The 27,291-nt window shown below is 42.8% G+C and overlaps 1 protein-coding gene across 2 annotated transcripts in view; it reads left to right on the top strand.

Annotated features, from left to right (window-relative positions):
* The window catches only part of paqr5a (progestin and adipoQ receptor family member Va), a 34,516-nt gene extending 15,597 nt beyond the window's left edge, over positions 1–18,919 (top strand). Inside the window, exons 1-9 of one of the 2 annotated variants that reach the window (XM_060922962.1) lie at positions 101–121; positions 2,262–2,456; positions 2,775–2,902; positions 10,877–11,079; positions 11,267–11,393; positions 11,703–11,747; positions 11,834–11,930; positions 16,564–16,708; positions 18,387–18,919. In XM_060922962.1, the coding sequence (XP_060778945.1) occupies positions 2,403–2,456; positions 2,775–2,902; positions 10,877–11,079; positions 11,267–11,393; positions 11,703–11,747; positions 11,834–11,930; positions 16,564–16,708; positions 18,387–18,700 (1,113 nt within the window). In that variant the 5' untranslated portion in view covers positions 101–121; positions 2,262–2,402 and the 3' untranslated portion in view covers positions 18,701–18,919. Of the gene's footprint in view, positions 1–100; positions 122–2,261; positions 2,457–2,774; positions 2,903–10,876; positions 11,080–11,266; positions 11,394–11,702; positions 11,748–11,833; positions 11,931–16,563; positions 16,709–18,386 lie in introns of those variants that run through there. The other variant, XM_060922961.1, reaches the window with a different exon arrangement.
* The last annotated feature ends 8,372 nt before the right edge of the window (positions 18,920–27,291 follow it).

The raw sequence follows: 27,291 nt of genomic DNA, 5'->3' as shown, positions 1-27,291 counted from the left end.
TCAAAGATAAAATAAACCGATATGACAACGACTGCTGCTGCCAGGTTGGGACACAAACTAGTAGAAAGGAAGTGTGCCAACAGTGCCAACACACTTCCTTAGTGGTCGATTCTGCTTTAAGGTAAGATGCATTTAATTATTCGTCTGCTGTGGGTTTGGAATCGGTAGCCTGACCGATTCGTTCATGTTTGTGGTGCCATTTGTTTGTTGATGCGTGTTGAAATGGAAGATTGGTTGTTGACATGATTTCCAGTGATGCTTTGGTGCTGCTGTGGATCAGATGTGTTGAGTAGCCTGACTGTTTTTTTTTTTTCTTGCGTGTGGTATCATTGTTGACGCGAGGTTGTTTTTTTGAACATGCCAATGCGGACACGATTTCCCCTGATGAGTTATGACTTCAGACACGATGCGTGTGTGGAGGTGTGGAGTCCGCGTGATATGTGCGTAAGATAGGCTTCTCATGTGTTTGGAGATCCGCGCTCTGAGACAAGTGCAAGCACCCCCCCCCAAGGGAAAAAAAGGGGACCCCCTGAAAATATCGGCATAGTTCGAACACTGGGTTGGAGAAAGTAATGGCAAATAGTGAGTGCACAAACCATAGAAGGTAAACTGTACACAGCGCCAGGGCAGTGTGATGGTATGTCTACTTTTAGATTGTGTTAGCTTATCAATGAACACACTCGTCACTCGACGAGTTTCACGTCTTTACAACGGATACTTAAATGTGTGTTAGGTATTATTGTTGCAGTCATTGTAGCAGCTAGATGAGCGAGAACCGAAAGGGTCTGTGCCATAAACTGTTATTTCTTCATGTCCAAAATGGCAGTCGCGTTTACGAAGGTCACGTGAGTGAAAAGGGTCTATACCATGAGTAGAGAGAAACAAAATTGCGGCGTGTGTTGCTGAACCAGCTGAGGACGAAATAAACTCTACTTGCCTCGTTCACTATTGGCTCATGTATGACTCGATTTCGTGGAATAACTGTTAAATATACATACGGATACATAAACATCCTAAAAGGATGTATAAGTATTCTATCTGTATAAGGCCAAATAAAAAAAATAGTGTGTTTCCGGTAACCCGACCGATCGAGAATTTCCACGTCGAAATTGCCGACCGTAAAGTTTATTACAAATTTCCCTCGATATTTTAGTGTAAGCGGCGTTAGTTTGTCATAATTTTTTTTTTGTTGTTTCAACGCATTCAAGTTGTGAAAGAAACGATAAAGTAAAATGTTTCGCCACTTCTATCAGCCCTCCTGCATAAACATGGAAGCGCACTTGTATACTGAAGGAGGAAGGGAAAACTGAGCCGAGCCGCCATTTTGAATCCTCATTCAAGGCTGTAATGCAAATTTCTTCCTTTTCAGTATACAAGTGCACTTCCATGGCAGGGAAAAACACTACGTTTTGCCGCCTATGTAGTCCCCTATTTATACAAATAGGAGTCATTCAGGATTCAGCCATGTTTTTGCTCGACCCAAGTTCTACAGTAGGCTAGGCTAGGCCGTCTGCTTTTAATGGAAGTAGCCTAGCCTAGGACGTTATTTTCACGTTATTTCTTGATAAGGTGTTTTCACGTTATTACATGAAAATATCATGAAATATCGCTTCCGTAGATCATAACTCGAACTCTCGCGATATTTTTTTTTTCGCTTAAAGATTTAAAACACTTATTTTATTATGATGTGTGGTATAAAGGATTCTGTGCCAAAATACTATTTTGAAAGATGTTTACTTGTGTTAATTTTTTCGAACAAAATAAAAAAAAAATTAAGAAAAAAAAAAAACCTTTCCTACCTACCGACCTTATTTTAGTATTTCATGTTACTGGAAACACTTTTTTTTTTTTTTTTTTTTTTTTGGGCCTAAGTACCATAGTAAAAACTATGAAGGCTAAAGTTTGTGTTTGAACAGTACACTGTAAAAGAAAACTGTAAAAGTGGTTGTGTAAGACATGTTTCATGTGTACATTAACGTTTGCACCGCCTGTGTCATAACAGATGTGCAAAACATATTTACTTTAATACAAGGCACAGGTAGTATGCTTTGGTTTAATATTAACATTCCACATTGATTCCTTCTAAGGCGTGTCTGCACTGCTGAAAGTTTCAGCTCCCTGGATGAGAAAGCAATTTTTAAACGTGTATACACACAATGTTTGTTAGTTATATAATAATAATAAAAAAACCTTCATGTTGAATGGGCCTGTATTTCACTTGTTTGAGTCTCATGAGTTACATTTTCTGTTCTGTCCCGCAGGGTTTATATGCTCAGGGGGAGAAGTGCACAGGGTAATCTAGGAAAAGGGTGGAGCAAGTAAAGAGGACATTACAAGCACAGTTCATGCCAGATTCTCTCACGTTTCAGTGTTTGTCTTGACTGCTAGTGGATTAAAGGATAATGCTGAGCCTTATCAAACTACCTCGAGTTTTAACCATCAACCAAGTTCCAAAAGTAAGTTCATCTGATTTTGTAATGAACAGCTTTTTAAGAGTAATGCTGTGCTAAAACAGCTTTTCTATTGAGAGCTGAGGGCCTGTTAGTTTTAGAGATTTTAAGCTGATCAGTACTTGTCTAACAAATGGCATAAATTCCGGAAGCCTGTGGCTTTTTTTTTTTTTTTAAACTTGCCTAGTTATTAGCAATTGTTGCAAATAGTAATACAATTAACCTGTGTAATTCTAGTTAACTTTTCTTACAAATCAGATATTTGATAATTTCTTTTGACCATCTCTTAATGGAATTTAAATCTTTCATTCATTCATTCAATAGGTGTTCCACGAGGATGGGATCATATCTGGGTATCGATATCCATACAGCTCAGCTAAAGACTGTGTTCTTAGCATCTTCCAGCTAACTAATGAAACCCTCAACATTTGGACCCACTTTCTTCCTATATGGTACTGTGGTTACACCTTTTTATTTCAGGAATAAAACGCAAGGCATGATGCTGTTCTCATCTCATCTCATCATCTCTAGCCGCTTTATCCTGTTCTACAGGGTCACGGGCAAGCTGGAGCCTATCCCAGCTGACTACGGGCGAAAGGCGGGGTACACCCTGGACAAGTCGCCAGGTCATCACAGGGCTGACACATAGACACAGACGACCATTCACACTCACATTCACACCTACGGTCAATTTAGAGTCACCAGTTAACCTAACCTGCATGTCTTTGGACTGTGGGGGAAACCGGAGCACCCGGAGGAAACCCACGTGGACACGGGGAGAACATGCAAACTCCACACAGAAAGGCCCTCGCCGGCCCCGGGGCTCGAACCCGGACCTTCTTGCTGTGAGGCGACAGCGCTAACCACTACACCACCGTGCCGCCCCTGATGCTGTTCTTTTAACGATTATTCGCCGAAGGTGAAGTGAATATCAGTGAATAATGCCCGAGACGGAGTCAAGGTTATTACTCACAGATATTCACTGAGCCTGAGGTGGATAATTGTTTTAGTATAAATACACAGGTGATTTTATTTTAAAAAACAAACTTAATTTCAAACTTCAGAAGTGGCATGCAAATGTAATAAAGGTCACGTGTTACTTCTCTATGCTGAGTCACATAAAATACTTTATTTTGGAATGGATAAAATGGGTAAATCACAATTCCACCTCACCTTCGAATAGTTGTAGACCAAACTTCGTAGCATCTTTAGTGCTTTTAGGAGCAGCATTTTCTTTCATTTGTAATTCTTCCTGATTGGCTGCCATTTTGCCAAGTTGCTCAAGGTGATTGGTCAAGAAATTCAGACTCTTTCTCGATAATCAGTGCGTGCGATTTTCGAGAATCAACATCAGGGAAGTGTGATTATTTTCCAATAATATCATGTCTTGAAGTGTTTTATTCCTCTTTTCCTTTATACCACAGCAGCTTGCCAACAAATTTTTTTTAAATTAATCAATTTTAAACAAACATGCATTCCTTTTCATTTGTTTATACAGTAGTGCTTGAAAGTTTGTGAACCCTTTAGAATGTTCTATATTTGTACATAAATATGACCTAAAACATCACATTTTCACAGAAGTCCTAAAAGTAGATAAAGAGAACCCAGTTAAACAAATGAGACAAAAATATTATACCTGGTCATTTATTTATTGAGGAAATGAATAAATGTTACATATCTCTGAGTGGCAAAAGTATGTGAATCTCTAGGATTAGCAGTTAATTTGAAGGTGAAATTAGAGTCAGGTGTTTTCAATCAGTGGGATGGCAAATCAGGTGTGAGTGGGCACCCTGTTATTTAAAGAACAGGGATCTATCAAAGTCTGATCTTCACAACACATGTTTGTGGAAGTGTATCATGGCACGAACAAAGGAGATTTCTGAGGACTTCAGAAAAAGCGTTGTTGATGCTCATCAGGCTGGAAAAGGTTACAAAACCATCTCTAAAGAGTTTGGACTCCACCAATCCACAGTCGGACAGATTGGTCTTGAATTTCCTCCATTTCTACACATTGTTCAAGACCACTCCCAGGAGTGGTCGACCAACAAATATCACTCCAAGAGTAAGGCGTGCAATAGTTGGCGAGGTCATAAAGGACCCCAGGGTAACTTTTAATCAACTGAAGGCCTCTCCCACATTGGCTAATGTTCATGAATCCACCATCAGGAGAACACTGAACAACAATGGTGTGCATGGCAGGGTTGCAAGGAGAAAGCCACTGCTCTCTAAAAAGAACATTGCTGCTCGTCTGCAATGTTCACGTGGACAAGCCAGAAGGCTATTGGAAAAAATGTTTTGTGGACAGATGAGACCAAAATAGAACTTTGTGGTTTAAATGAGAAGCGTTATGTTTGGAGAAAGGAAAACACTGCATTCCAGCATAAGAACCTTATCCCATCTGTGAAACATGGTGGTGGTAGTATCATGGTTTGGGCCTGTTTTGCTGCATCTGGGCCAGGATGGCTTGCCATCATTGCTGGAACAGTGAATTCTGAATTATACCAGTGAATTCTAAAGGAAAATGTCAGGACATCTGTCCATGAACTGAATCTCAAGAGAAGGCGGGTCATGCAGCAAGACAACGACCCTAAGCACACAAGTCGTTCTACCAAAGAATGGCTAAAGAAGAATAAAGTTAATGTTTTGGAATGGCCAAGTCAAAGTCCTGACCTTAATCCAGGTGAAATGTTGTGGAAGGACCTGAAGCGAGCAGTTCATGTGAGGAAACCCACCAAAATCCCAGAGTTGAAGCTGTTCTGTACGGAGGAATGGGCTAAAATTCCTCCAAGTCGGTGTGCAGGACTGATCAGCAGTAACCGGAAATGTTTAGTTGCAGTTATTGCTGCACAAGGGGGTCACACCAGATACTGAAAGCAAAGGTTCACATACTTTTGCCACTCAGATATGCAATATTGGATCATTTTCCTCAGTAAATAAATGACCAAGTATAATTTTTCTAATTTGTTTAAGGGCAATTCCATGTAAATGTCAACCTCACCATGCAAAAATAAAGCAACATGTAATACATCAAAACCACTCCGGGAGATATCGCCTAGGCCTGTATTTTACAGATGTGAATAAGTTGAACCAATTTGTCACAAGAATTGTTCCCTTCGCCTTAATATGTCAGTCTTTCTTTCTTATAATGTAAAACCCAAGCTAAAATCAACTTTGATCATGTACAATTCTATATTATTGCCACAAGCCACAGAAATGTATGCTAAAATCCACAAAACAGCAAAACAATAGCCATCCTAAATATTATTTAAGAACTTTGATAGTTTTAGCTGATATTTAGAGAGTTTTTCAAAGGGTTATGGTGGTTAAATTGCTGATTTTCTAAACATATGCCATGTCTATTTCAGACACGTCACATCCATAACGGAATTTCGTCACATCCATAACGCTGACTTTTCCTTCCAAAACTCTGCATGAAATACAAAATATTTTAAACAAAGATTTTTTAATATTCACCTTGGACCCCTCTATCAAATGGATATCTCCATTTCGAAATTAGGTTTACAATTTCACAGAGTTTGATGAAAACGTACAGTCACCCAAGAAAAGTGATACTTTTTCTGTCACATCCATAACGCATCTTTTATTGGCATTTTCTGGCATGCCCTAGATGTACTATGGGAATTGTTCTTGTTCTATCACTTCTCCAGTATGGTACAGCCTTAAAATATGCAACACCTGTTTAAATACTGGGAGACAATAAAACATGCACTGGGTCATTTGTTGCCATTTTGAGTTCAAGTGTCACGTCCATAACGCTGGAATTGCTCTTAACTGGGTTTTATCTACTTTTCGGACTTGTGTGAAAAATCTGATGATGTTTTAGGTCATATTTATGCAGAAATATAGAAAACTTCTAGAGGGTTCACAAACTTTCAAGCACCACTGTAGATGTGTTTTAATATTGTGAAACAAGGTATCTTTCAGCAGCTATAAACTTCCTTCTTAAATAAATAAATGTCTTGGCAGAAAACATCACCATATCAGCAATTACACGGAATTCTACTAACAATTAAGCCGTTTATGTGGACCCACCGCTATACATATCCCTGTGTCCGTTATTACTACAGAAGCAATAATGTATTAAGACAAGTACAGTGGTGCTTGAAAGTTTGTGAACCCTTTAGAATTTTCTATATTTCTGCATAAATATGACCTAAAACAACATCAGATTTTCACACAAGTCTGAAAAGTAGATAAAGAGAACCCAGTTAAACAAATGAGACAAAAATATTATACTTGGCCATTTCTTTATTGAGGAAAATGACCCAATATTACATATCTGTGAGTGGCAAAAGTATGTGAACCTTTGCTTTCAGTATCTGGTGTGACCCCCTTGTGCAGCAATAACTGCAACTAAACGTTTCCGGTAACTGCTGATCAGTCCTGCACACCGGCTTGGAGGAATTTTAGCCCATTCCTCTGAACAAAACAGCTTCAGTTCTGGGATGTTGGTGGGTTTCCTCACATGAACTGCTCGCTTCAGGTCCTTCCACAACATTTCGACTGGATTAAGGTCAGGACTTTGACTTGGCCATTCCAAAACATGAACTTTATTCTTCTTTAACCATTCTTTGGTAGAACGACTTGTGTGCTTAGGGTCGTTGTCTTGCTGCATGACCCACCTTCTCTTGAGATTCAGTTCATGGACAGATGTCCTGACATTTTCCTTTAGAATTCGCTGGTATAATTCAGAATTCACTGTTCCATCAATGATGGCAAGCTGTCCTGGCCCAGATGCAGCAAAACAGGCCCAAACCATGATACTACCACCACCATGTTTCACAGCTGGGATAAGGTTCTTATGCTGTAATGCAGTGGTTTCCTTTCTGCAAACATAATGCTTCTCATTTAAACCAAAATTCTATTTTGGTCTCATCCATCCACAGAACATTTTTCCAATAGCCTTCTGGCTTGTCCACATGATCTTTAGCAAACTGCAGACAAGCAGCAATGTTCTTTTTGGAGAGCAGTGGCTTTCTCCTTGCAACTCTGCCATGCAGACCACTGTTGTTCAGTGTTCTCCTGATGGTGGACTCATGAACATTAACATTAGCCAATGTGAGAGAGGCCTTCAGTTGCTTAGAAGTTACCCTGGAGTCCTTTGTGACCTCGCCGACTATTACACGCCTTACTCTTGGAGTGATCGTTGTTGGTCGACCACTCCTGGGGAGGGTAACAATGGTCTTGAATTTCCTCCATTTGTACACAATCTGTCTGACTGTGGATTGGTGGAGTCCAAACTCTTTACAGATGGTTTTGTAACCTTTTCCAGCCTGATGAGCATCAACAACGCTTTTTCTGAGGTCCTCAGAAACTTCCTTTGTTCGTGCCATGATTACGCTTCCACAAACATGTGTTGTGAAGATCAGACTTTAATAGATCCCTGTTCTTTAAATAAAACAGGGTGCCCACTCACACCTGATTGTCATCCCATTGATTGAAAACACCTGACTCTAATTTCACCTTCAAATTAACTGCTAATCCGAGAGGTTCACATACTTTTGCCACTCAGAGATATGTAATATTGGATTATTTTCCTCAGTAGATAAGTGACCAAGTATAATATTTTTGTCTCATTTGTTTAACTGGGTTCTCTTTATCTACTTTTAGGACTTGTGTGAAAATCTGATGATGTTTTAAGTCATATTTATTCAGAAATATAGAAAATTCTAAAGGGTTCACAAACTTTCAAGCACCACTGTACATTTACATACAGCTTACAGCAGGATCAAGCCCTGCTGGTTTGCAACCACAAATCAAAGTTGGTACAGTAAGAAAAATGCAAATAAAAAAAAAAAAGCATTTTTTTTCCCCCCTAAATTTACTTTGATTTGGATTTCATTTCAGACAGAATGAGCCCAAGATATTTCATGTTTTGTCTGGTCAACTTCATTCCATTTGTTAATATACATCCATTACTGTGTTTCATACCTGCGATACATTCCAATAAAAGTTGAGACGGGGACAATTTAGGGCGAGTAATGAGGTGATTTGAAACCGGTGATTGTAATCTTGATTTGGTACAAAATCAGTATCCAGGAAAGGCCTAGTCTTTGAGGAGCAATGATGGGCTGAGGATCTCCAGTTTGCCAACAAATGTGGGGGGGAATTATTTTTAAATGTTGTTTTTTAAAAACAATGTTCCTCAGAGAAAGAGACATGAAGGAATTTGGACGTTTCACCCTCTGTGGTGAATGATATCATAAAACGATTTAAGGAATCTGGAGGAGTTTCTGTGCGTAAAGGACAAGGATTTAAGCCTAAGCTGAACACCTGTGTGCTCGGGTCCCTCAGACAGCACTGCATCGAGAAGGGTCATTCATCTATAGCTGATATAACCACATGGGCTCGGGATTGCTTTTGGCAAACTTTTTTTTTTTGTCAAGCTCTACAATACAGAGTTACATCCACAAATACCAGTTAAAACTTTACTGTACAAAAAGAGCCTTATGTTAGTTGTGTCCAGAAACTCTGCCGACTTCTCTGGGCTCAGAGGTGTCTGGGATGGACCATCACTCAGTGGAAATGTGTATTGTGGTCAGACGAATCAGTATTCCAGGTCTTATTTTGTAAGAAATGGATGCCATATACTTTGGACTAAAGATGAAAAGGACTCTCAGAATGGTTACCAGCAACAAGTCCAAAAGCCAGGGTCTGTCATGGTATGGGGTTGTCAGTGCCCTTGGGTAAGGTGACTTGCACTTCTGTGATGGCAGCATTAGTGTAGGAAAGTTGAGATTTTGGAGCAACGTGAGCTGCCTTCAAAATGACATCTTTTCCAATTTCAACAAGACAATGCAGCACATTACAAAGGCATGGTTGTGGAAGAAGAGGGTGTCTGTTCCCTCTGTCCTCAATAGAGAATGTGTGGAGAAATTTTGAAATGGGAGGGAAAATGTGACTACAACCCCGTAATGCCACACACCTTAAGGCCTGTTTGCATGACGAATAGAACAAAATAACACCTGAAATGCTTCATCACTTGGTGTTTTCAGTCCCTAAACATCTTTTCAGTGTTGTGAGAAGGAATGGCAACATCACAAAGTGGTATGCTTTACTGTCCCAACTTTTTTTTGAACGGTATTGCAAGAATAATAAAATACAATTCGGGTAAAACATCAAATAATATGCTGTTGTATTGTTTTAAGTGCAGTACAGGTGAAAGGTTTACGAATCACTGTTTTCAGTTTTAATTAAAACATACAGTCCCAACCTTTACTTATTTGACGTTGTAGAACATGAATCAACACCATCTGGCAAATTAGAATTTTACAATGCTGCGAAAAATTTATTATGACAAACACTTTATAGAAAAAGTCGAGTCTAGTTACTTCCCAACTGTTTTGTGTAGAAATTATAATAGAATTATCGTGAATGTTTCCTTTCTTTCAACCATTTATTTATTTATATATATTATATCCATGAGAGATATTGAGGCCAATTCTTGGAGCAAATCTAGTAAATGCCATCAATCTTATGATCTTGTGTCCACCTCCAAGACCCTGGTCACACTACAGCTTATGATGGGTTTGCAGATACTTGACAATGAGAAATTGGTAGTATCACCAGCGATTGTGTGATGCACGGCGAATGCTCTCCAAGCTTCGCGAGCTTTTTTTTGGGGGGGGGTCTCCGCCTCGTGAATGGCCAAAAAGGTAGCAAAAAAAATTCAGTGCATGCTTTGAAATTTGGTGATGTTTTTGTCGGCAAACTAACTGGCAAATACTCGCAGATGGGTTTGCGAATACTTCCTGAAGCTCAGGAAAACATCGCCACCAAATGGCTCATTTTTATCAATTTAACCTATCACAAAGCATCGTGAGCTGTAGTGTGACCGTAGCTTAAGGTTTGTCCAAATATGGCCATGTGGAACTATGACCACATGAACAGCATGATGTGTGTTCATCACTGGTACATGGAATATTACAGCCAAATACTTATTATGTACTTGCACGAACCATTTTATCATTTATTTATGAATCTGGGGCCTATTCTGGGGAACACTAGGTGCGAGGTGGGAACACACACTAGATAGGACATCAGTTCATTACAGGGCCCTGTGTAGACAGATTGTACCCAAATGTGAACATGCTTTTACACCAAGGGATAATTTATAGTAGCCAATCGTCCTAACTGCATGCTTTTTGAGTGGTGGAGGGAAACAGGAGAACTCTGAGGAAATATGAATACAAGGATCCTAAATAGACATTAACCTGGGAACGATGGAGCTGTGAAACTAGATGCTATTCATTGTGACCTCATGCAATCCACGAGCCTAAAAATAATGTAGTCTTTAAATTAGCCCTGTAAATGATTTTATAGTCACATTTTATTCTTTAATGGAAGTAGTCCAAGTTGAGTAGTATTTTCTAAGATCGACCTGGTTAAATGTAGTTCTTTGCTAGGTTCTTCGTGTGGAAGCTCCTTATGGTGCTAATAGAGGAAGATTGGCAGGACTCCTACTCTTGGCCTTTTCTTGTCTTCCTGTTGTCCTGCTGCTTGTACCCACTGGCTTCCAGCTGTGCACACACCTTCAGTACCATGTCTGAACGTGCCAGACATATCTGCTTCTTCTTCGACTATGGAGCACTAAGCTTCTACAGCTTAGGTCAGGAAGTTGGACTTCATCATGTGTAGAATATTGATTTATGAAAAACAATTGTGTATTGTGTCAAATTGTTACAGAACAAAGGAATTTTTAATTCCAAATGACTGTGATTGGTGTTAAAGTGATTTTATTTTTTATTTTTTTTTAATTTGAGTATGATTTTATTTGAACGTCTGGGCATCAACAGGTTCTGCCATCACGTACTCCTGCTATATATTTCCTGAGAAATGGGTGAACAGCACTTTCCATAAATATTACATTCCCATTGCAACGCTCAACTCTATCCTCTCCACTGGACTGGCCTGTTACTCAAGGTGAGGTGAATGATTCGGAATAATACGTTGCCTTGAAAATGGATATTTCCCACATTTTCCTATAATCACGTCATTGTTAGGCCCTGGCAAATTGAACCCTCTTTAATTTAGAGTGCAATTGTAGAGAAGTACATTTTTGTGGTACCTTCTCCAATGCAGTGGTTACTTTCTCCTCATCGTTAATGTCCCCTCTTCTCTGAATACTAGCTGAAAACATTGTGTTATCATGAAATTTACACTCACGTGCTCAAAAATCCAAAACCTCCTCAAATCCTGTATTATCCCTATCTTTTATATCCTTTGTTTTAGGCTCGGATTGCCTTTCATTGAGTACAACTACCATATAAATGAAAGGTAACTTCACTTGGCAATTTACTAATCAAATCTTTTGAAATGAAAAGTTTTTTATATATTTTAATTGTAATATTCCCCCCCCTTAGGTCTGTTGAGAAAACAAGTGTGAAACTAGGGAAAACTCTGCGGATTGTGTCCTTTGCATTTCCGTATCTCTTTGACAATATCCCCTTGTTCTATAGGGTGAGTACTTGCCAGACAACATTAGTCAGCTTATCATCGTCATAGATATCTTATGCAATTCTGTGTTCCAGACAGAGGTCGTAAAAGTACATACATTCTTTACTTTGATACAAGTAGAAATACTGATTCAACTTCTTCCTTAAGTAAATGTACAAGCTTTGAAATGTACTTGAGTTATAAAATAGAAAGTAACCCTTTTGAAGGACGTTTTCTACCGGCTGTTTCTGTACAAAGCTAAATAAACTTCACATAAAGAAAACATATAATGTAGGGGATGGCGCGTGTGTGGAAGGAGGCAAACCCACGCTTTCTTAAATGAATTATTAAATAATACTGTTTAGTATAAATACACAGGTGAGCACAAACACTCAGAATAATAAATTATGGCTCACCAGATCACACACACACATCACATTATCTCTAGCCGCTTTATCCTTCTACAGGGTCGCAGGCAAGCTGGAGCCTATCCCAGCTGACTACGGGCGAAAGGCGGGGTACACCCTGGACAAGTCGCCAGGTCATCACAGGGCTGACACATAGACACAGACAACCATTCACACCTATGGTCAATTTAGAGTCACCAGTTAACCTAACCTGCATGTCTTTGGACTGTGGGGGAAACCGGAGCACCCGGAGGAAACCCACGCGGACACGGGGAGAACATGCAAACTCCGCACAGAAAGGCCCTCGCCGGCCCCGGGGGCTCGAACCCAGGACCTTCTTGCTGTGAGGCGACAGCGCTAACCACTACACCACCGTGCCGCCCCGGCTCACCAGATGTGCCAGATAAGTTTATATGGAAGTAGTATACCTGTGTGTGTGGATAATTGACTTGATTCTTGCCTGCCCTCACTGTGGATCTTACAGCTTGCTTTTCAGGTAAATGAAACTCCTATTTGAGTTCTTGTGTAAGTGAACTAGAACTGTGGTGCCCTGCTATCCCTTTTATCACTTGATATAACAAGTTGAGACAAGCAATAGTTACAAGGGATGAAATGGAAGGAAACTGTCTCAAATCTGGGAGCCAGAACATTTAAAAACAGTCTGCTGGTTCTTCAGAATTACGTCTTACAACACCATGTCTCATCATTATTGTTATAAAGTTGTTTATAATATACAGTGGTTCTTGAAAGTTTGTGAACCCTTCAGAATTTTCTCTATTTCTGCATAAATATGACCTAAAACATCAGATTTTCACACAAGTCCTAAAAGTAGATAAAGAGAACCCAGTTAAAAATATTATACTTGGTCATTTATTTATTGAGGAAAATGATCCAATCTTGGGGCGGCACGGTGGTGTAGTGGTTAGCGCTGTCGCCTCACAGCAAGAAGGTCCGGGTTCGAAAGCCCCGGGCCGGCGAGGGCCTTTCTGTGCGGAGTTTGCATGTTCTCCCCCGTGTCCGCGTGGGTTTCCTCCGGGTGCTCCGGTTTCCCCCACAGTCCAAAGACATGCAGGTTAGGTTAACTGGTGGCTCTAAATTGACCGTAGGTGTGAATGTGAGTGTGAATGGTTGTCTGTGTCTATGTGTCAGCCCTGTGATGACCTGGCGACTTGTCCAGGGTGTACCCTGCCTTTCGCCCGTAGTCAGCTGGGATAGGCTCCAGCTCGCCTGCGACCCTGTAGAAGGATAAAGTGGCTAGAGATGATGAGATGAGATGATCCAATCTTACAAATCTGTGAGTGGCAAAAGTATGTGAACCTTTTACTTTCAGTATTTGGTGTGACAACCCCCCCCCCCCCCCCCCCCCCCCCCCCATGCAGCAATAACTACAATTAAATGTTTCCGGTAACTGTTGATCAGTCATGCACACCGGCTTGGAGGAATTTTAGCCCGTTCCTCCGTACAGAACAGCTTCAACTCTGGGATGTTGGTGGGTTTCCTCACATGAACTACTCACTTCAGGTCCTTCCACAACATTTCGATTGGATTAAGGTCAGGGACTTTGACTTGGCCATTCCAAAACATGAACTTTATTCTTCTTTAACCATTCTTTGGTAGAACGACTTGTGTGCTTAGGGTAGTTGTCTTGCTGCATGACCCACCTTCTCTTGAGATTCAGTTCATGGACAGATGTCCTGATGTTTTCCTTTAGAATTTGCTGGTATAATTCAGAATTCATTGTTCCATCAATGATGGCAAGCCGTCCTGTCCCAGATGCAGCAAAACGGGGCTAAACCATGATACTACCACCGCCATGTTTCACAGATGGGATAAGGTTCTTATGCTGGAATGCAGTGTTTTCCTTTCTCCAAACATAACGCTTCTCATTTAAACCAAAAAGTTCTATTTTGGTCTCATCTGTCCACAAAACATTTTTCCAATAGACTTCTGGCTTGTCCACATGATCTTTAGCAAACTGCAGATGAGCAGCAATGTTCTTTTTGGAGAGCAGTGGCTTTCTCCCTGCAACCCTGCCATGCACACCACTGTTGTTCAGTGTTCTCATGAACATTGGCTAATGTTAATGTGAGAGAGGCCTTCAGTTGCTTAGAAGTTACCCTGGGATCCTTTATGACCTCGCTGACTATTACACGCCTTGCTCTTAGAGTGATCTTTGTTGGTCGACCACTCCTGGGGAGGGTGACAATGGTCTTGAATTTCCTCCATTTGTACACAATCTGTCTGACTGTGGATTGGTGGAGTCCAAACTCTTTACAGATGGTTTTGTAACCTTTTCCAGCCTGATGAGCATCAACAACACTTTTTTTCTGAGGTCCTCAGAAATCTCCTTTGTTCGTACCATGATACACTTCCACAAACATGTGTTGTGAAGATCAGACTTTGATAGATCCCTGTTCTTTAAATAAAACAGGGTGCCCACTCACACCTGATTGTCATCTCATTGATTGAAAACACCTGACTCTAATTTCACCTTCAAATGAACTGCTAATCCTAGAGGTTCACATACTTTTGCCACTCAGATATGTAATATTGGATCATTTTTCTCAATAAATAAATGATCAAGTATAATATTTTTGTCTCATTTGTTTAACTGGGTTCTCTTTATCTACTTTTAGGACTTGTGTGAAAACCTGATGTTGTTTTAGGTCCTGTTTATGCAGAAATATAGAAAATTCTAAAGGGTTCACAAACTTTCAAACACCACTGTATTAGTATAAATGAGCAGGCGATTATAGAAAATCGTGTGCTGATTATCAAGAAATTGGTCGAGAAATTCAAACTATTGCCTCGAGTGACTTGGCAAAATGGCTGCCAGTGGCTTTGTCACTGTAACTGAGGATGAATTATAAATGAAAAAATGTGGTTCCTAAAAGCACTAAAGATACTCTGAAGTTTGGTCTAAAACTATTCAAAGGTAAGATGTACTTGTGATTTTTGATTTTATCTATCTCAAAACAAAATATTTTATGTGACACGATTCTTCACACATTACATTTGCATGCTGCTTTTGAAGTTTGAAATAATATCTCATTATCTCTAGCCGCTTTATCCTTCTACAGGGTCGCAGGCAAGCTGGAGCCTATCCCAGCTGACTACGGGCGAAAGGCGGGGTACACCCTGGACAAGTCGCCAGGTCATCACAGGGCTGACACATAGACACAGACAACCATTCACACTCACATTCACACCTACGGTCAATTTAGAGTCACCAGTTAACCTAACCTGCATGTCTTTGGACTGTGGGGGAAACCGGAGCACCCGGAGGAAACCCACGCGGACACGGGGAGAACATGCAAACTCCGCACAGAAAGGCCCTCGCCGGCCACGGGGCTCGAACCTGGACCTTCTTGCTGTGAGGCAACAGCGCTAACCACTACACCACCGTGCCACCCCTTGAAATAATATTATTTTTTAAATAATCACCTGTGTATTTATACTAAAAGAATTATCTGCCTCAGGCTCCGTGAAGATCGGTAAATAATAACCTTGGCTTCATCTTGATTATTCATTGACCTTCACTTTGCCTTCGGCAAATAATTGTTAAATATAAGGTGCTTCACTGTAAATATTTTAATTGCCAGGTACTTTTGAGACAAATAAATGATCCACTAGCATGTGGTGTCTGATTTATCTATGTACAGTGTGCTAACCTCGACAACCCAGCTGATTAGCATTGAAATTTGTACCTCTCCTTCCCTAACTAGGCTCTGTTACATGTTTGCTAATAACTTATTTGAAGAGGTGAAGAACATGCATTACATACATACAGCTAAAGTGTTGGGTATTTAAATTAAACAATTTTTAACGCACAAATTTAAAAGTTCAAAGAAAACCTGTTCACCTCAGCTTATTGAATTTGAACGCAGCTCTTGTTTTGATTCAGAGTCAGGGTTGTAACGTTGAATAGTTGTAATCAGTGTCGTCTTTTCTATGTGCTCTTGTCCAAACCATTTAGGTTGAAATCGGCCTTGATGTTGGGAAGGCGTGCAGTGATGCAAATCAAATCAAATCAATAATTCCCCTCAAATGCATTAAAACTAAAGTAGCAAGCCTGATTTTAAAAATTTAAGGAGTAGAAAGTATTTTGTGTTAAAATGTAGTGGGTAAAAATAAAGTACAGATACCTGAAACTGTAAGTACAGTAATGAAGAATTTTGTACTTTGTTACTTCCTACCTCTGATCCCAGAAATGTCGGTTGTCAATTTGATTGGCTTCTTTGCTCTTACAGATTTTTGTGTGTGTTGGAGAGGGTTGCACAGTCAACGAAGCCACTACTGTTCACTACCAGCACACTGCACTGGCACTACTTACAGGATTCCTCTTTGCCTCACACCTACCTGAACGCCTGGCACCTGGAAGTTTTGATTATATAGGTATTCTTTAACATTGATTGATTTTAAACACTCGTTTACAACCTCCATTACAAAAAGTTGCGACACTGGGTAAAATGTAAATTAAAACAGTGTGATGCTTTGCAAATCATGGAAACACTATATTATTGAAAGTCATCATCTGTCATCCGGCGAGCCGGTGACTTGATAAGATATCCTATCCCAGACCTGCCGGTCGAGCATAGCTGCTCTGAGTTGATCTTCCTTCAACCCCGTCTCTCGCTCGAGGACCGTTTTCAGAGTGGTACGTGGTTGACCGACTTTGCGCTTCGCCTCAGGCTCCCACAAGAGAACTTGTGCGGCAGGTTGATCGTGATGAAACACATGGCCGCACAATGCCAGACGGCGTTTGGCGATTATGGTCGAGAGGCGTGGTAGGGAACCGTACAGGCAGTCGTTTGTCCAATGGTCCTGCCAGCTGACGTTGAACACTCTGCGGAGCGTGCGGGTGTACATGCCATCCAAGGATTGCTCTTGTGCTCTCGTTAGAGACCAAGACTCGGATCCGTAGCGAAGAATGGATTTGACTGAGGCCTTGAACACTCTGACCTTTGTGTCTCTAGACAGCGGGGCAGCCCACACCTTGATTAGAGAATTTAGGGCACCCCAGGCTTTGGCCTTTCTGGAGTTGATGTCATGAGCAGTGTTCATCCAACTGCCAAGGTATTTGAAGTCATCCACCTTCTCGATAGTAGAGTTGTCAAGCGCGTGGAGAGATTGGCCCGTAGAGGAATTTATATGCATCCATTTGGTTTTGCATGCGTTCAACTGAAGGCCAACTGATTTGGCAGCCAGTTCTACTCGGTGGAGAAGATCCTCGCCCCAATTCAGAGTCCTCGAGAAGAGCAATGTCATCAGCGAAGTCAAGATCGGACAGATGGACAGCAGGGTGGCGAGAACTTCTACGGCGTTTAAGAGTGAGCCCATCATCCATGCGAAGGGCTAAACGCAAGGCATAATCAAGAACAATGATGAGGAGCTAGGGGGTCTCCTTGAAGGACGCCCGAGTTGATAGAAAACTCCTCAGTTACACCGTCAGGAGTTATAACCACGGCAGTGTTATCGATATACATTGTCCTGATTGCCTCGACCATGCTGGGGGGATGCCATACGCTTGTAGAATGGAAAACATTTGTGTTGCGTCAGATTGAAAGTCAAACAAAGTCAAAGATTAAATGTTGCATCACCTCTAGTTTTAACAACATCCTGTAAATGTTTGGGAACTGAGACCAATTGGTATAGTTTTATATAGAATTTGGGTTTTGTGCGTGTTTTTAGATGCTACTGGGGACCAGATGTCGTCACAAGGATGGTAAAATCTGATAATTTTGACCTTGTGGGGCCATTTGGATGGTCCCCATGGGGAAATTGCTGCTGTGTGGGTGGGAGATGTATATTTGTTTAAAAAAAAAAAGCCAAAAAGTTTCCCTTTCATTACTGAGGTTAGGTTTAGGTGCAGGCACAGCATTAATTAACTGCAATAATAATTGTCTATGGAAGGTCCTCATAGGGATAGTGAAACGTGTGTGTGACCATGAAACATGTACACTCACCTAAAACTTTTATTCGGAATACCTGTTCACCTACACATTCATGCAGTTATCGAATTAGCTAATCATGTTAGTTGTTTGCTTTAACATGGTTTTTCTTTTCTCCACAGGACACAGTCACCAGCTCTTTCATGTATTCGCAATCCTTGGCACATACTTCCAGCTCGCTGCAGTTGAGCTAGACATGACCTTACGGAAGCAATGGCTTCTGACTCATTCACAACCTATTACCTTCACCAACACCGTGGGCGCAGCATTACTTTGTGCAGCCTTCAGTCTATGTATAATCTCTATCTTCAGTAAGGCACTTTTCTGCACAAGGATTTGGAAGGACAGCGATTTGAAAAGGTCACATTTTACTGCAGTTTCTGACTCGCAGCACGCAAAAGCGTGTTTTATTTTAAGACAGGAAAAATTAAGCTGAGGGATTGTCTTCATGGACTGAAACATGTTCCATACAAGACCGTGCTATTTGTATTAATCATTTGAGATCTCTCATCGGAGATCTGTTGATTTTGATTTTATTATAAAATGGCCTCAAGTTGAAAACTGGAAATGAGGATTCATACTGTGCCTTTTGCTGGGTGTGTTTACAATTATGACACTCGGTATGTGGTTTTTGCTCAAGACCTGGATTCCCTACATGTACATTTAAAAAAAAAAAATTGTGAAGTTTTGTTACTTGATTATATTTTATTTATCAATAAACTATTTTAACTTTGCTTTGAATTATTAGTTTTTTTTTTTTAAAGGATATCGTTAGAATGATTGATTGATTTTTAGGATATCAATTTTAAATTGATACTAAAATGACATGACATTTTAAAACAAGATATATTTAGTAATTTTCCAGCCGGGTGGCACGGTGGTGTAGTGGTTAGCGCTGTCGCCTCACAGCAAGAAGGTCTGGGTTCGAGCCCCGTGGCCGGCGAGGGCCTTTCTGTGTGGAGTTTGCATGTTCTCCCCGTGTCCGTGTGGGTTTCCTCCGGGTGCTCCGGTTTCCCCCACAGTCCAAAGACATGCAGGTTAGGTTAACTGGTGACTCTAAATTGACCGTAGGTGTGAATGTGAGTGTGAATGGTTGTCTGTGTCTGTGTCAGCCCTGTGATGACCTGGCGACTTGTCCAGGGTGTACCCCGCCTCTCGCCCGTAGTGAGCTGGGATAGGCTCCAGTTTGCCTGCGACCCTGTAGAACAGGATAAAGCGACTACAGATAATGAGATGAGATGAATGAGAATTTTCCAGCCCAAACCAGATAGTATCATGGTTTCCAATAATGATTCTCAGGCTTCCTATTTTATAGTGGGTTTGATTATTTAGCTAATGATGGAGCTTTTTAATTTAAGTTTATACTTCAGGAAGTCTCAAAACGTATCAAATGGGTGGTATAAAATGATAAATTTCCCTCTGAAAGTATTGAAACAGCGAGACCGGTTCTCTTGCTGTACGCTGAAGACATTTAGATTTGAGATCAAAAGACGAATGACCTCTTTCGATCGATCAGAATTTCAGCTTTCCTGATATTTACATCTAGCTGGGTTAAGCAATAAAGAACATTTGTTTACCCATATTCCCACAGATTTTCTTCTTCCTTTTTTTAACTTGTGTGATAACTTATTTTTATGAGTGGAAAATAATTTGAGACTGAGCAGGAGTGAGTTTCTCAAAAGCCTTTTCATGCTAGGAGTGTCTTAACTAGGAGAGTGAGTGTTCATTTTGCTGCTCGCGCTACCATTTAACAATGATCTTTGTGCTACAATGCTTTTGGGAAAATGCACAGATTAGTCAAGAGGCATAGTACAGCATAAAATAATAGTAGAGGGGCACAGTGAAATCCATTAAAAATAACTAAAAGATAAGAGTAAGGCAGTTCTAATCAGGATTCCTGTCTGGAGTCATGACGAGCATTCATTTTTGGTTTGTCACATGTTAAGGGTTTTTACAGTAACATGAATGCCCCTGTCAATAACTTGTCTTTCAGAGGTTTTGGAGGATGTAGTACTTAAAGTCTTGAGTAATTTAAATCTGAGCAAGGCTACTGGTTTAGACCAACGGTCACCTAGATTTGTTAAAGATGGTGCCAAGTTCATAGTATCTCCATTAACCCATATTCTAAATGTCTTTGGCTACTGGTGAAATTCCAGATGATCTAAAAATGGCTAGGGTGATGCCAATTCATAAAAAGAACAGCAAATCGGAAGCAGGCAACTATTGACTAGTATCAATTCTGAGCACAATATCAAAATTATTTGAGAGGATCATCTACAATTAATTAGATGAATACCTCCGAGCCCATAAACTTCTTTATGAACATCAGTCCGGGTTTAGATCCGCTTATTTTACCGATACTTTTCTGGTAAATCTGATCGATTTATATCAAACAGGATAAAGGACACTATATTGGTATGGTCCTTCTGGATCTTCAAAAAGCTTTTGATATGGTAGAGCATAGGATCTCATCATCTCTAGCCGCTTTATCCTTCTACAGGGTCGCAGGCAAGCTGGAGCCTATCCCAGCTGACTACGGGTGAAAGGCGGGGTACACCCTGGACAAGTCGCCAGGTCATCACAGGGCTGACACATAGACACAGACAACCATTCACACTCACATTCACACCTACGGTCAATTTAGTCATCAGTTAACCTAACCTGCATGTCTTTGGACTGTGGGGGAAACCGGAGCACCCGGAGGAAACCCACACGGACACGGGGAGAACATGCAAACTCCACACAGAAAGGCCCTCGCCGGCCACGGGGCTCGAACCCAGACCTTCTTGCTGTGAGGCGACAGTGCTAACCACTACACCACCGTGCCGCCCTAGAGCATAGGATCCTCTTACAAAAACACTGCGCTTAAAGGCTCGGTCCCACTGGCCGATGGACACAAAACGTATGCAAAAAGGACACAGCGGACGAGCAAAATTTCGGGGGTGGCTCTATCCGTTTTCATCCGCTCCAGAAATGGACAAAATTGGCGAAAATTTGCGAAAACAGAACGGAAAAGAACGGACGTGGGTAGTATATAGCGGGGATGTTAAACGCATGTTCATAGGAAGCCTAGCGGATGAAAGCGGATGGAAGTGGATGACAGCTCCGAAGGGGTTACCGGTGATAACTGAGAAGCGGACGCATAGCAGAAAGAGCGGATGCATAGCGGATGAAGGGGATGCATCACGTACGCCTAACGGAAACAAAGGGCATGTTGCGCGGATGTATAACGGATGCAGACCGATTGTCCGCTAGTTGTCCTTCTACATACTCTAGACATACTCCAGACATCCTCAATATACGAGATACATCCCAGATATAAACGCTTTGTCCGTTTTGAATACTTTATATACGAGATGCATACGCTTATATCCTTTCTATTTCCGTGCTACTAACGATGAATAGACGTTTCATGTACCTTATCTTTCCTCCCTCTTTCCGTTTTCAGCTGCAGCGGATGTGAGTTGCGAGGATGCCCAGAGGATGCAGAGAGGATACAGCAGACGTTTAACGGATGATAACGGACATAGAACGTTAGTTGCTCGTATATGTCGCGGATTTACATCGTACACGGCGGAAAGTTCATCCGTTCTAAAAGTTTTGTGCAGCTCAAAACTTTTTGCGCGGATGAAATCACAGTGGACGGATGCTCGATGGATAGAGCGTATGAAGCACGTATGCAATGAGTACACAACGGATGCATAGCGTTTTCCAACGGATGGCAAAGATTTTTTTACGTTTTACATCCTCTTTGCATCCGTAAGTGCAGTGGGACCAGGCCTTTAGGATTCCAGAAATCTGCCATGGACTGGTTTCGGTCCTGTTTACAAGAGTGAAAGCAATCGGTGGAGATTGGTGGCATGATCTCCAAACCGGCAACCATAACTTCTGGAGTACCACAAGGTTCAATTCTTGGACCTTTATTATTGTTAATATATGTTAATTACATTGCAACTGCAGTTCGGTGCAAAACGCTTCTGTATGTGGACGACACTGCCCTCATAGTTTTGGGCCCTTGTGTCGAGGACATCCAAAGTACACTATCTTCTGAGCTGGCTTCAATGAGAGAATGGCTGATTGACAATAAGCTCTCCCTACATCTGGATAAGACTGAGTCTGTTCTTTTCGGCTCTAAACATAGACTCAAATGTAATAAATCCATTCAGGTGCGATGTGCAGGCAAAACACTGACATGCTGTACTAGTGTCAGATATTTAGGTGCCAAACTAGATCAATCTCTTTCTGGAGAAGGCATGGCTGAAAACATCAATAAGTCAAATGCCAGATTAAAACTCTTATATAGACTGGTCAGGAATGTCGATATGAAGACCAAAAAAATGATTAATATTGCCACTTATTCAATGTCATTTTGACTATGCTTGCACATCTTGGAACTCTGGTTTAACCAAGAGATATAGGGTTACAGTGTACCCAAAAAATTATTCGGTTCCTTTTGAACGCACCGGCCAGAAAACATATTGGCGCTCAGGAGTTTGAGGTGGTTGGCATGTTGCCAGTGGAATTATGTGTTATTTATTTTTCAATTATTTTTATTGGATTTTCCAGAAATACATACAATGACACAATAACAGTATATTTGTGAATAAGAGAGTTCCAAATTGATTTCATGAATTCAACAGAACAAATGATTAACAATGGAAGTCACAGATTTACATTAATCTTGGTTGAGTAATAATACTGACATAAAATAACAATACAGAATAAAATAAAACCAAATAAAATAAATAACTCAAATCTTTATAACAGACAGGACAGCAAACAGACCATAAGTAGAGGGAGGAGTAGGTGTGTGTGGGGGGGGGAGTGTAAGGCTTTAACTCATGAGACTGGCCGAGGAGAAGCTATTAAAATAGTTCAGAAAAGGCTGCCACACCTTGTGATATTTCTTAGAAGAGCCTCCAATGCGGAGCCTTAGTTCCTCTAGTTTAAGGTGTGCCATTACATCCTTGACCCACTGGCTATGTGAAGGAGGGAGCCTATCTTTCCACTTGAGAAGGATGCATCTACGAGCAAGGAGAGAGGCAAAGGAAATTGCCTGTGACTGACTATTTCACATCTCATCTCATTATCTGTAGCCGCTTTATCCTGTTCTACAGGGTCGCAGGCAAGCTGGAGCCTATCCCAGCTGACTACGGGCGAAAGGCGGGGTACACCCTGGACAAGTCGCCAGGTCATCACAGGGCTGACACATAGACACAGACAACCATTCACACTCACATTCACACCTACGGTCAATTTAGAGTCACCAGTTAACCTAACCTGCATGTCTTTGGACTGTGGGGGAAACCGGAGCACCCGGAGGAAACCCACGCAGACACGGGGAGAACATGCAAACTCCGCACAGAAAGGCGCTCGCCGGCCACGGGGCTCGAGCCCAGACCTTCTTGCTGTGAGGCGACAGCGCTAACCACTACACCACCGTGCCGCCGTGACTGACTATTTGAAAGTGGTAAATCCTCTGGGGCCGTACCAAATATGGCAGTCAATGGGTTTGGTGCAATTACATGGCCGCACATCTGAGAGACTGTATCAAAGAAAGAAAACCAAAAGGGGGCAATTGAAGGGCATGAGAAAAACATGTGGGATAAAGTGGCAGGGGCACTGAGGCATCTTTGACAGGTGGGGTCAGTGTCCGTATAGATTCTGGCAAGTTTGCTTCTGCAGAGATGCAGACGATGTAGGACTTTAAATTGAAGTAGTCCATGTCTCACATAGAGTGAAGATTTATGCACTCTTTCAATTGCTGCCTGCCACATGTTATCTGAAATGACTAGCTGTAATTCTTCTTCCCATGCACTTTTAACATGACTGAGAGAGGGGTTAGAAATACCCTGAATTAGGTTATATAGGCTGGAGACACTCCCCTGCCGAAAGGGGTCAAGAGAGATGCAATCGTGTACAGGGCTGCTGGGTGGAGCTGATGGGAAATGCTTCTGTACAAAATCTCAGATTTGCAGGTATCTAAAAAAGTGTGACCTTGGTATGTCATGTTCTTTGACTAGGAATTCAAAAGATGAAAAAATTGTGTTGTGGTACAGGTCAATGATGCTTTTCAGACCCTTCTGGGACCAAATACGAAATGCTGAGTCAAGAAGGGCAGGTTTAAAGTGAGGGTTATGAGCTATGGGGATGGATGACACTGTGTTTGAGCCCAAAATGAATCCTAAATTGCGACCATATGCGAAGGGACCCACTAACAATGGGGTTGTTTGGGTAGCATCTCCTACTGAGTGGCAATGGAGAGCAAAGCAGTGAGGCGGGATCAACTGGCCCACATGCCTGTCACTCCATGTAGCACCAGTCAGGCCCATCCCCATCTCTGAAGGAAGACATCCAGAAAACAGCTTTATGAATATTAGCAACCCAGTAGTAATGCAGAAAATTTGGCAACGCAAGACCACACTCTGACTTGGATTTTTCTAAAAATAACCTACGGAGACGTGTGTAGCGAGAATCGCGTGTGGGTGGAGCACAGAGGACGGCAGGACAGAGATCAGGTTTGACTAACGGCTTTATTGCCACACTTTTCAGGGTTACAATAATTTCAAAATAGCGAGAGACACACACACAGCGTCTCGTCCGGGGATGTTCTCCTCTGCTCTTGCTCTCCCTCCTTAAATAGGGCGGTTTACTGGGGAGAACACACAAAACACAGGTTAATGACACTCAGGTGAAGCGATTCTGCCACTTACCTTCCCCAACTCCGCCCTCCTGTCACAGACCGGTGCTTGACCACGCCCCCGCTGCCACATACCCCCACCGCCCGACTCAGGCCGGGCGCCCGTCCGGCCCGCAGCCGACCCCCCCCCCCCCCCCTTGACGGGAGAGGAAGTCCGCCACGACCATCTGCGCCCCCGGCCTGTGGACCACCTTGAAGTTGAAAGGTTGGAGCGCCAGATACCAACGGGTGATCCGCGCGTTGGCATCCTTCATGCGGTGGAGCCACTGGAGGGGCGCGTGGTCCGAACAGAGGGTGAAAGAGCGCCCCAGCAGGTAGTAACGGAGGGCGAGGACCGCCCACTTGATGGCCAGGCACTCCTTCTCGATAGTGCTGTAGCACCCCTCACGCACTGACAGCTTCCGGCTGATGTACAACACTGGGCGGTCCTCTCCCCCCACCTGCTGGGACAAAACGGCCCCCAGCCCTCTGTCCAACGCATCCGTCTGCAACAAAAAGGGGAGAGAGAAGTCAGGGGAGTGCAAAAGTGGCCCCCACACAGTGCAGCCTTTACCTCAGAGAAAGCCCGCTGGCACTGCTCCGTCCACTGGACCGGATCTGGCACCCCCTTTTTAGTGAGGTCAGTCAGCGGGCTGGTGACGTCCGAATAATTAGGTATAAACCTACGATAATAGCCAGCCAGCCCCAGGAACTGTCTCACCCCCTTTTTGGTCTTGGGTCTCAGGCAGGCCACAATCGCTGCTGTCTTATTAATTTGGGGACGCACCTGCCCGTTACCCAAGTGGAAGCCCAGATACCGTACTTCCACCCGCCCAATCGCACACTTCTTCGGGTTGGCAGTGAGCCCCGCCCGCCTCAGCGACCTAAGGACGGCCCTCAGGTGTTGCAGGTGCCGCTGCCAGTCATTACTATAAATGATGTCGTCTAAGTAAGCGGCCGCATAGGTGGCGTGGGGCCGGAGGATCCGGTCCATCAGCCGCTGAAACGTAGCGGGCGCCCCAAACAGCCCAAACGGAAGTGTGACGAACTGGTGTAAGCCGAATGGTGTGGAAAAGGCCGTTTTTTCCCGGGATAATGGAGTCAAGGGGATCTGCCAATATCCCTTCGTCAAATCCAGTGTCGAGTAAAAGCGAGCCGTGCCTAGTCGATCGAGCAGCTCATCAATACGAGGCATTGGGTACGCGTCGAATTTAGACACCGCATTGACTTTTCTATAGTCCACACAGAACCGGACCGAGCCGTCGGCCTTGGGAACCAAGACCACCGGGCTGCTCCAGTCACTGTGGGACTCCTCGACGATGCCCATTTCGAGCATGGCCTGAAGTTCTTCCCGAACCACCTTTTTTTTGTGTTCGGGTAATCTATAAGGACAGCTACGCACTACCACCCCCGGGGGCGTCTCTATGTGGTGTTCTATGAGGTTGGTGCGTCCGGGGCGAGAACACATCCGAAAACTCGGCCTGCAACTGGGCGACCTCCGTGAGTTGGGTCGGGGAGAGGTGGTCTCCACAGGGGACCGGAGAGGTGTGAGATGCCAATGACCCTTTTTGGATCTCCGGCCCCAGCTCCGCCTTCTCCGGAACTACCGACACCAACGCCACGGGGACCTCCTCATTCCAGAGCTTCAGCAGATTGAGGTGGTAGATCTGTAGCGCCCCCTCCCTGTCCGTTCGCCTAACCTCATAGTCGACGTCCCCGACTCGCCGTGTGACCTCAAAGGGCCCTTGCCACTTGGCGATTAATTTGGAGCTCGACGTGGGCAACAGGACGAGTACCTTATCTCCCGGAGTGAACTCTCTAAGGCGCGTGCCCTTGTTGTACAGGCGGGTTTGCCGTTCCTGGGCCTGCCGCAAATTCTCCTGAGTTAAGTGGGTGAGCGTGTGGAGTTTTGTGCGCAGATCCATAACGTATTGAATTTCATTTTTGCTCTGCGAAGGTCCCTCCTCCCAATTTTCCCGCAGTACATCTAAGATGCTGCACGGCTTACGCCCATACAGTAATTCAAATGGGGAGAACCCCGTGGAGGCTTGGGGGACCTCTCGCACTGCAAACAACAAGGGTTCGAGCCACTTATCCCAGTTACGTGCGTCCTCACTTACGAATTTTTTGATAATATTCTTGAGGGTGCGGTTGAACCGTTCGACTAAACCGTCCGTTTGTGGGTGATACATGCTGGTGCGGATCGGCTTAATACCCAGTAGCCCATACAGTTCGGCCAGTGTTCGTGACATAAACGAGGTGCCTTGATCAGTCAGAATCTCTTTCGGGATTCCGACCCGGGAGATGACGTGGAAGAGGGCCTCTGCAATACTACGTGCGGAGATATT

The sequence above is a fragment of the Neoarius graeffei genome, chromosome 6 (assembly GCF_027579695.1).
Source record: "Neoarius graeffei isolate fNeoGra1 chromosome 6, fNeoGra1.pri, whole genome shotgun sequence".
In the NCBI taxonomy this organism is placed as follows: Eukaryota; Metazoa; Chordata; class Actinopteri; order Siluriformes; family Ariidae; genus Neoarius; species Neoarius graeffei.
Note: the sequence above shows the minus strand (reverse complement) of the source record. Positions and strands in the feature narration are given on the sequence as shown.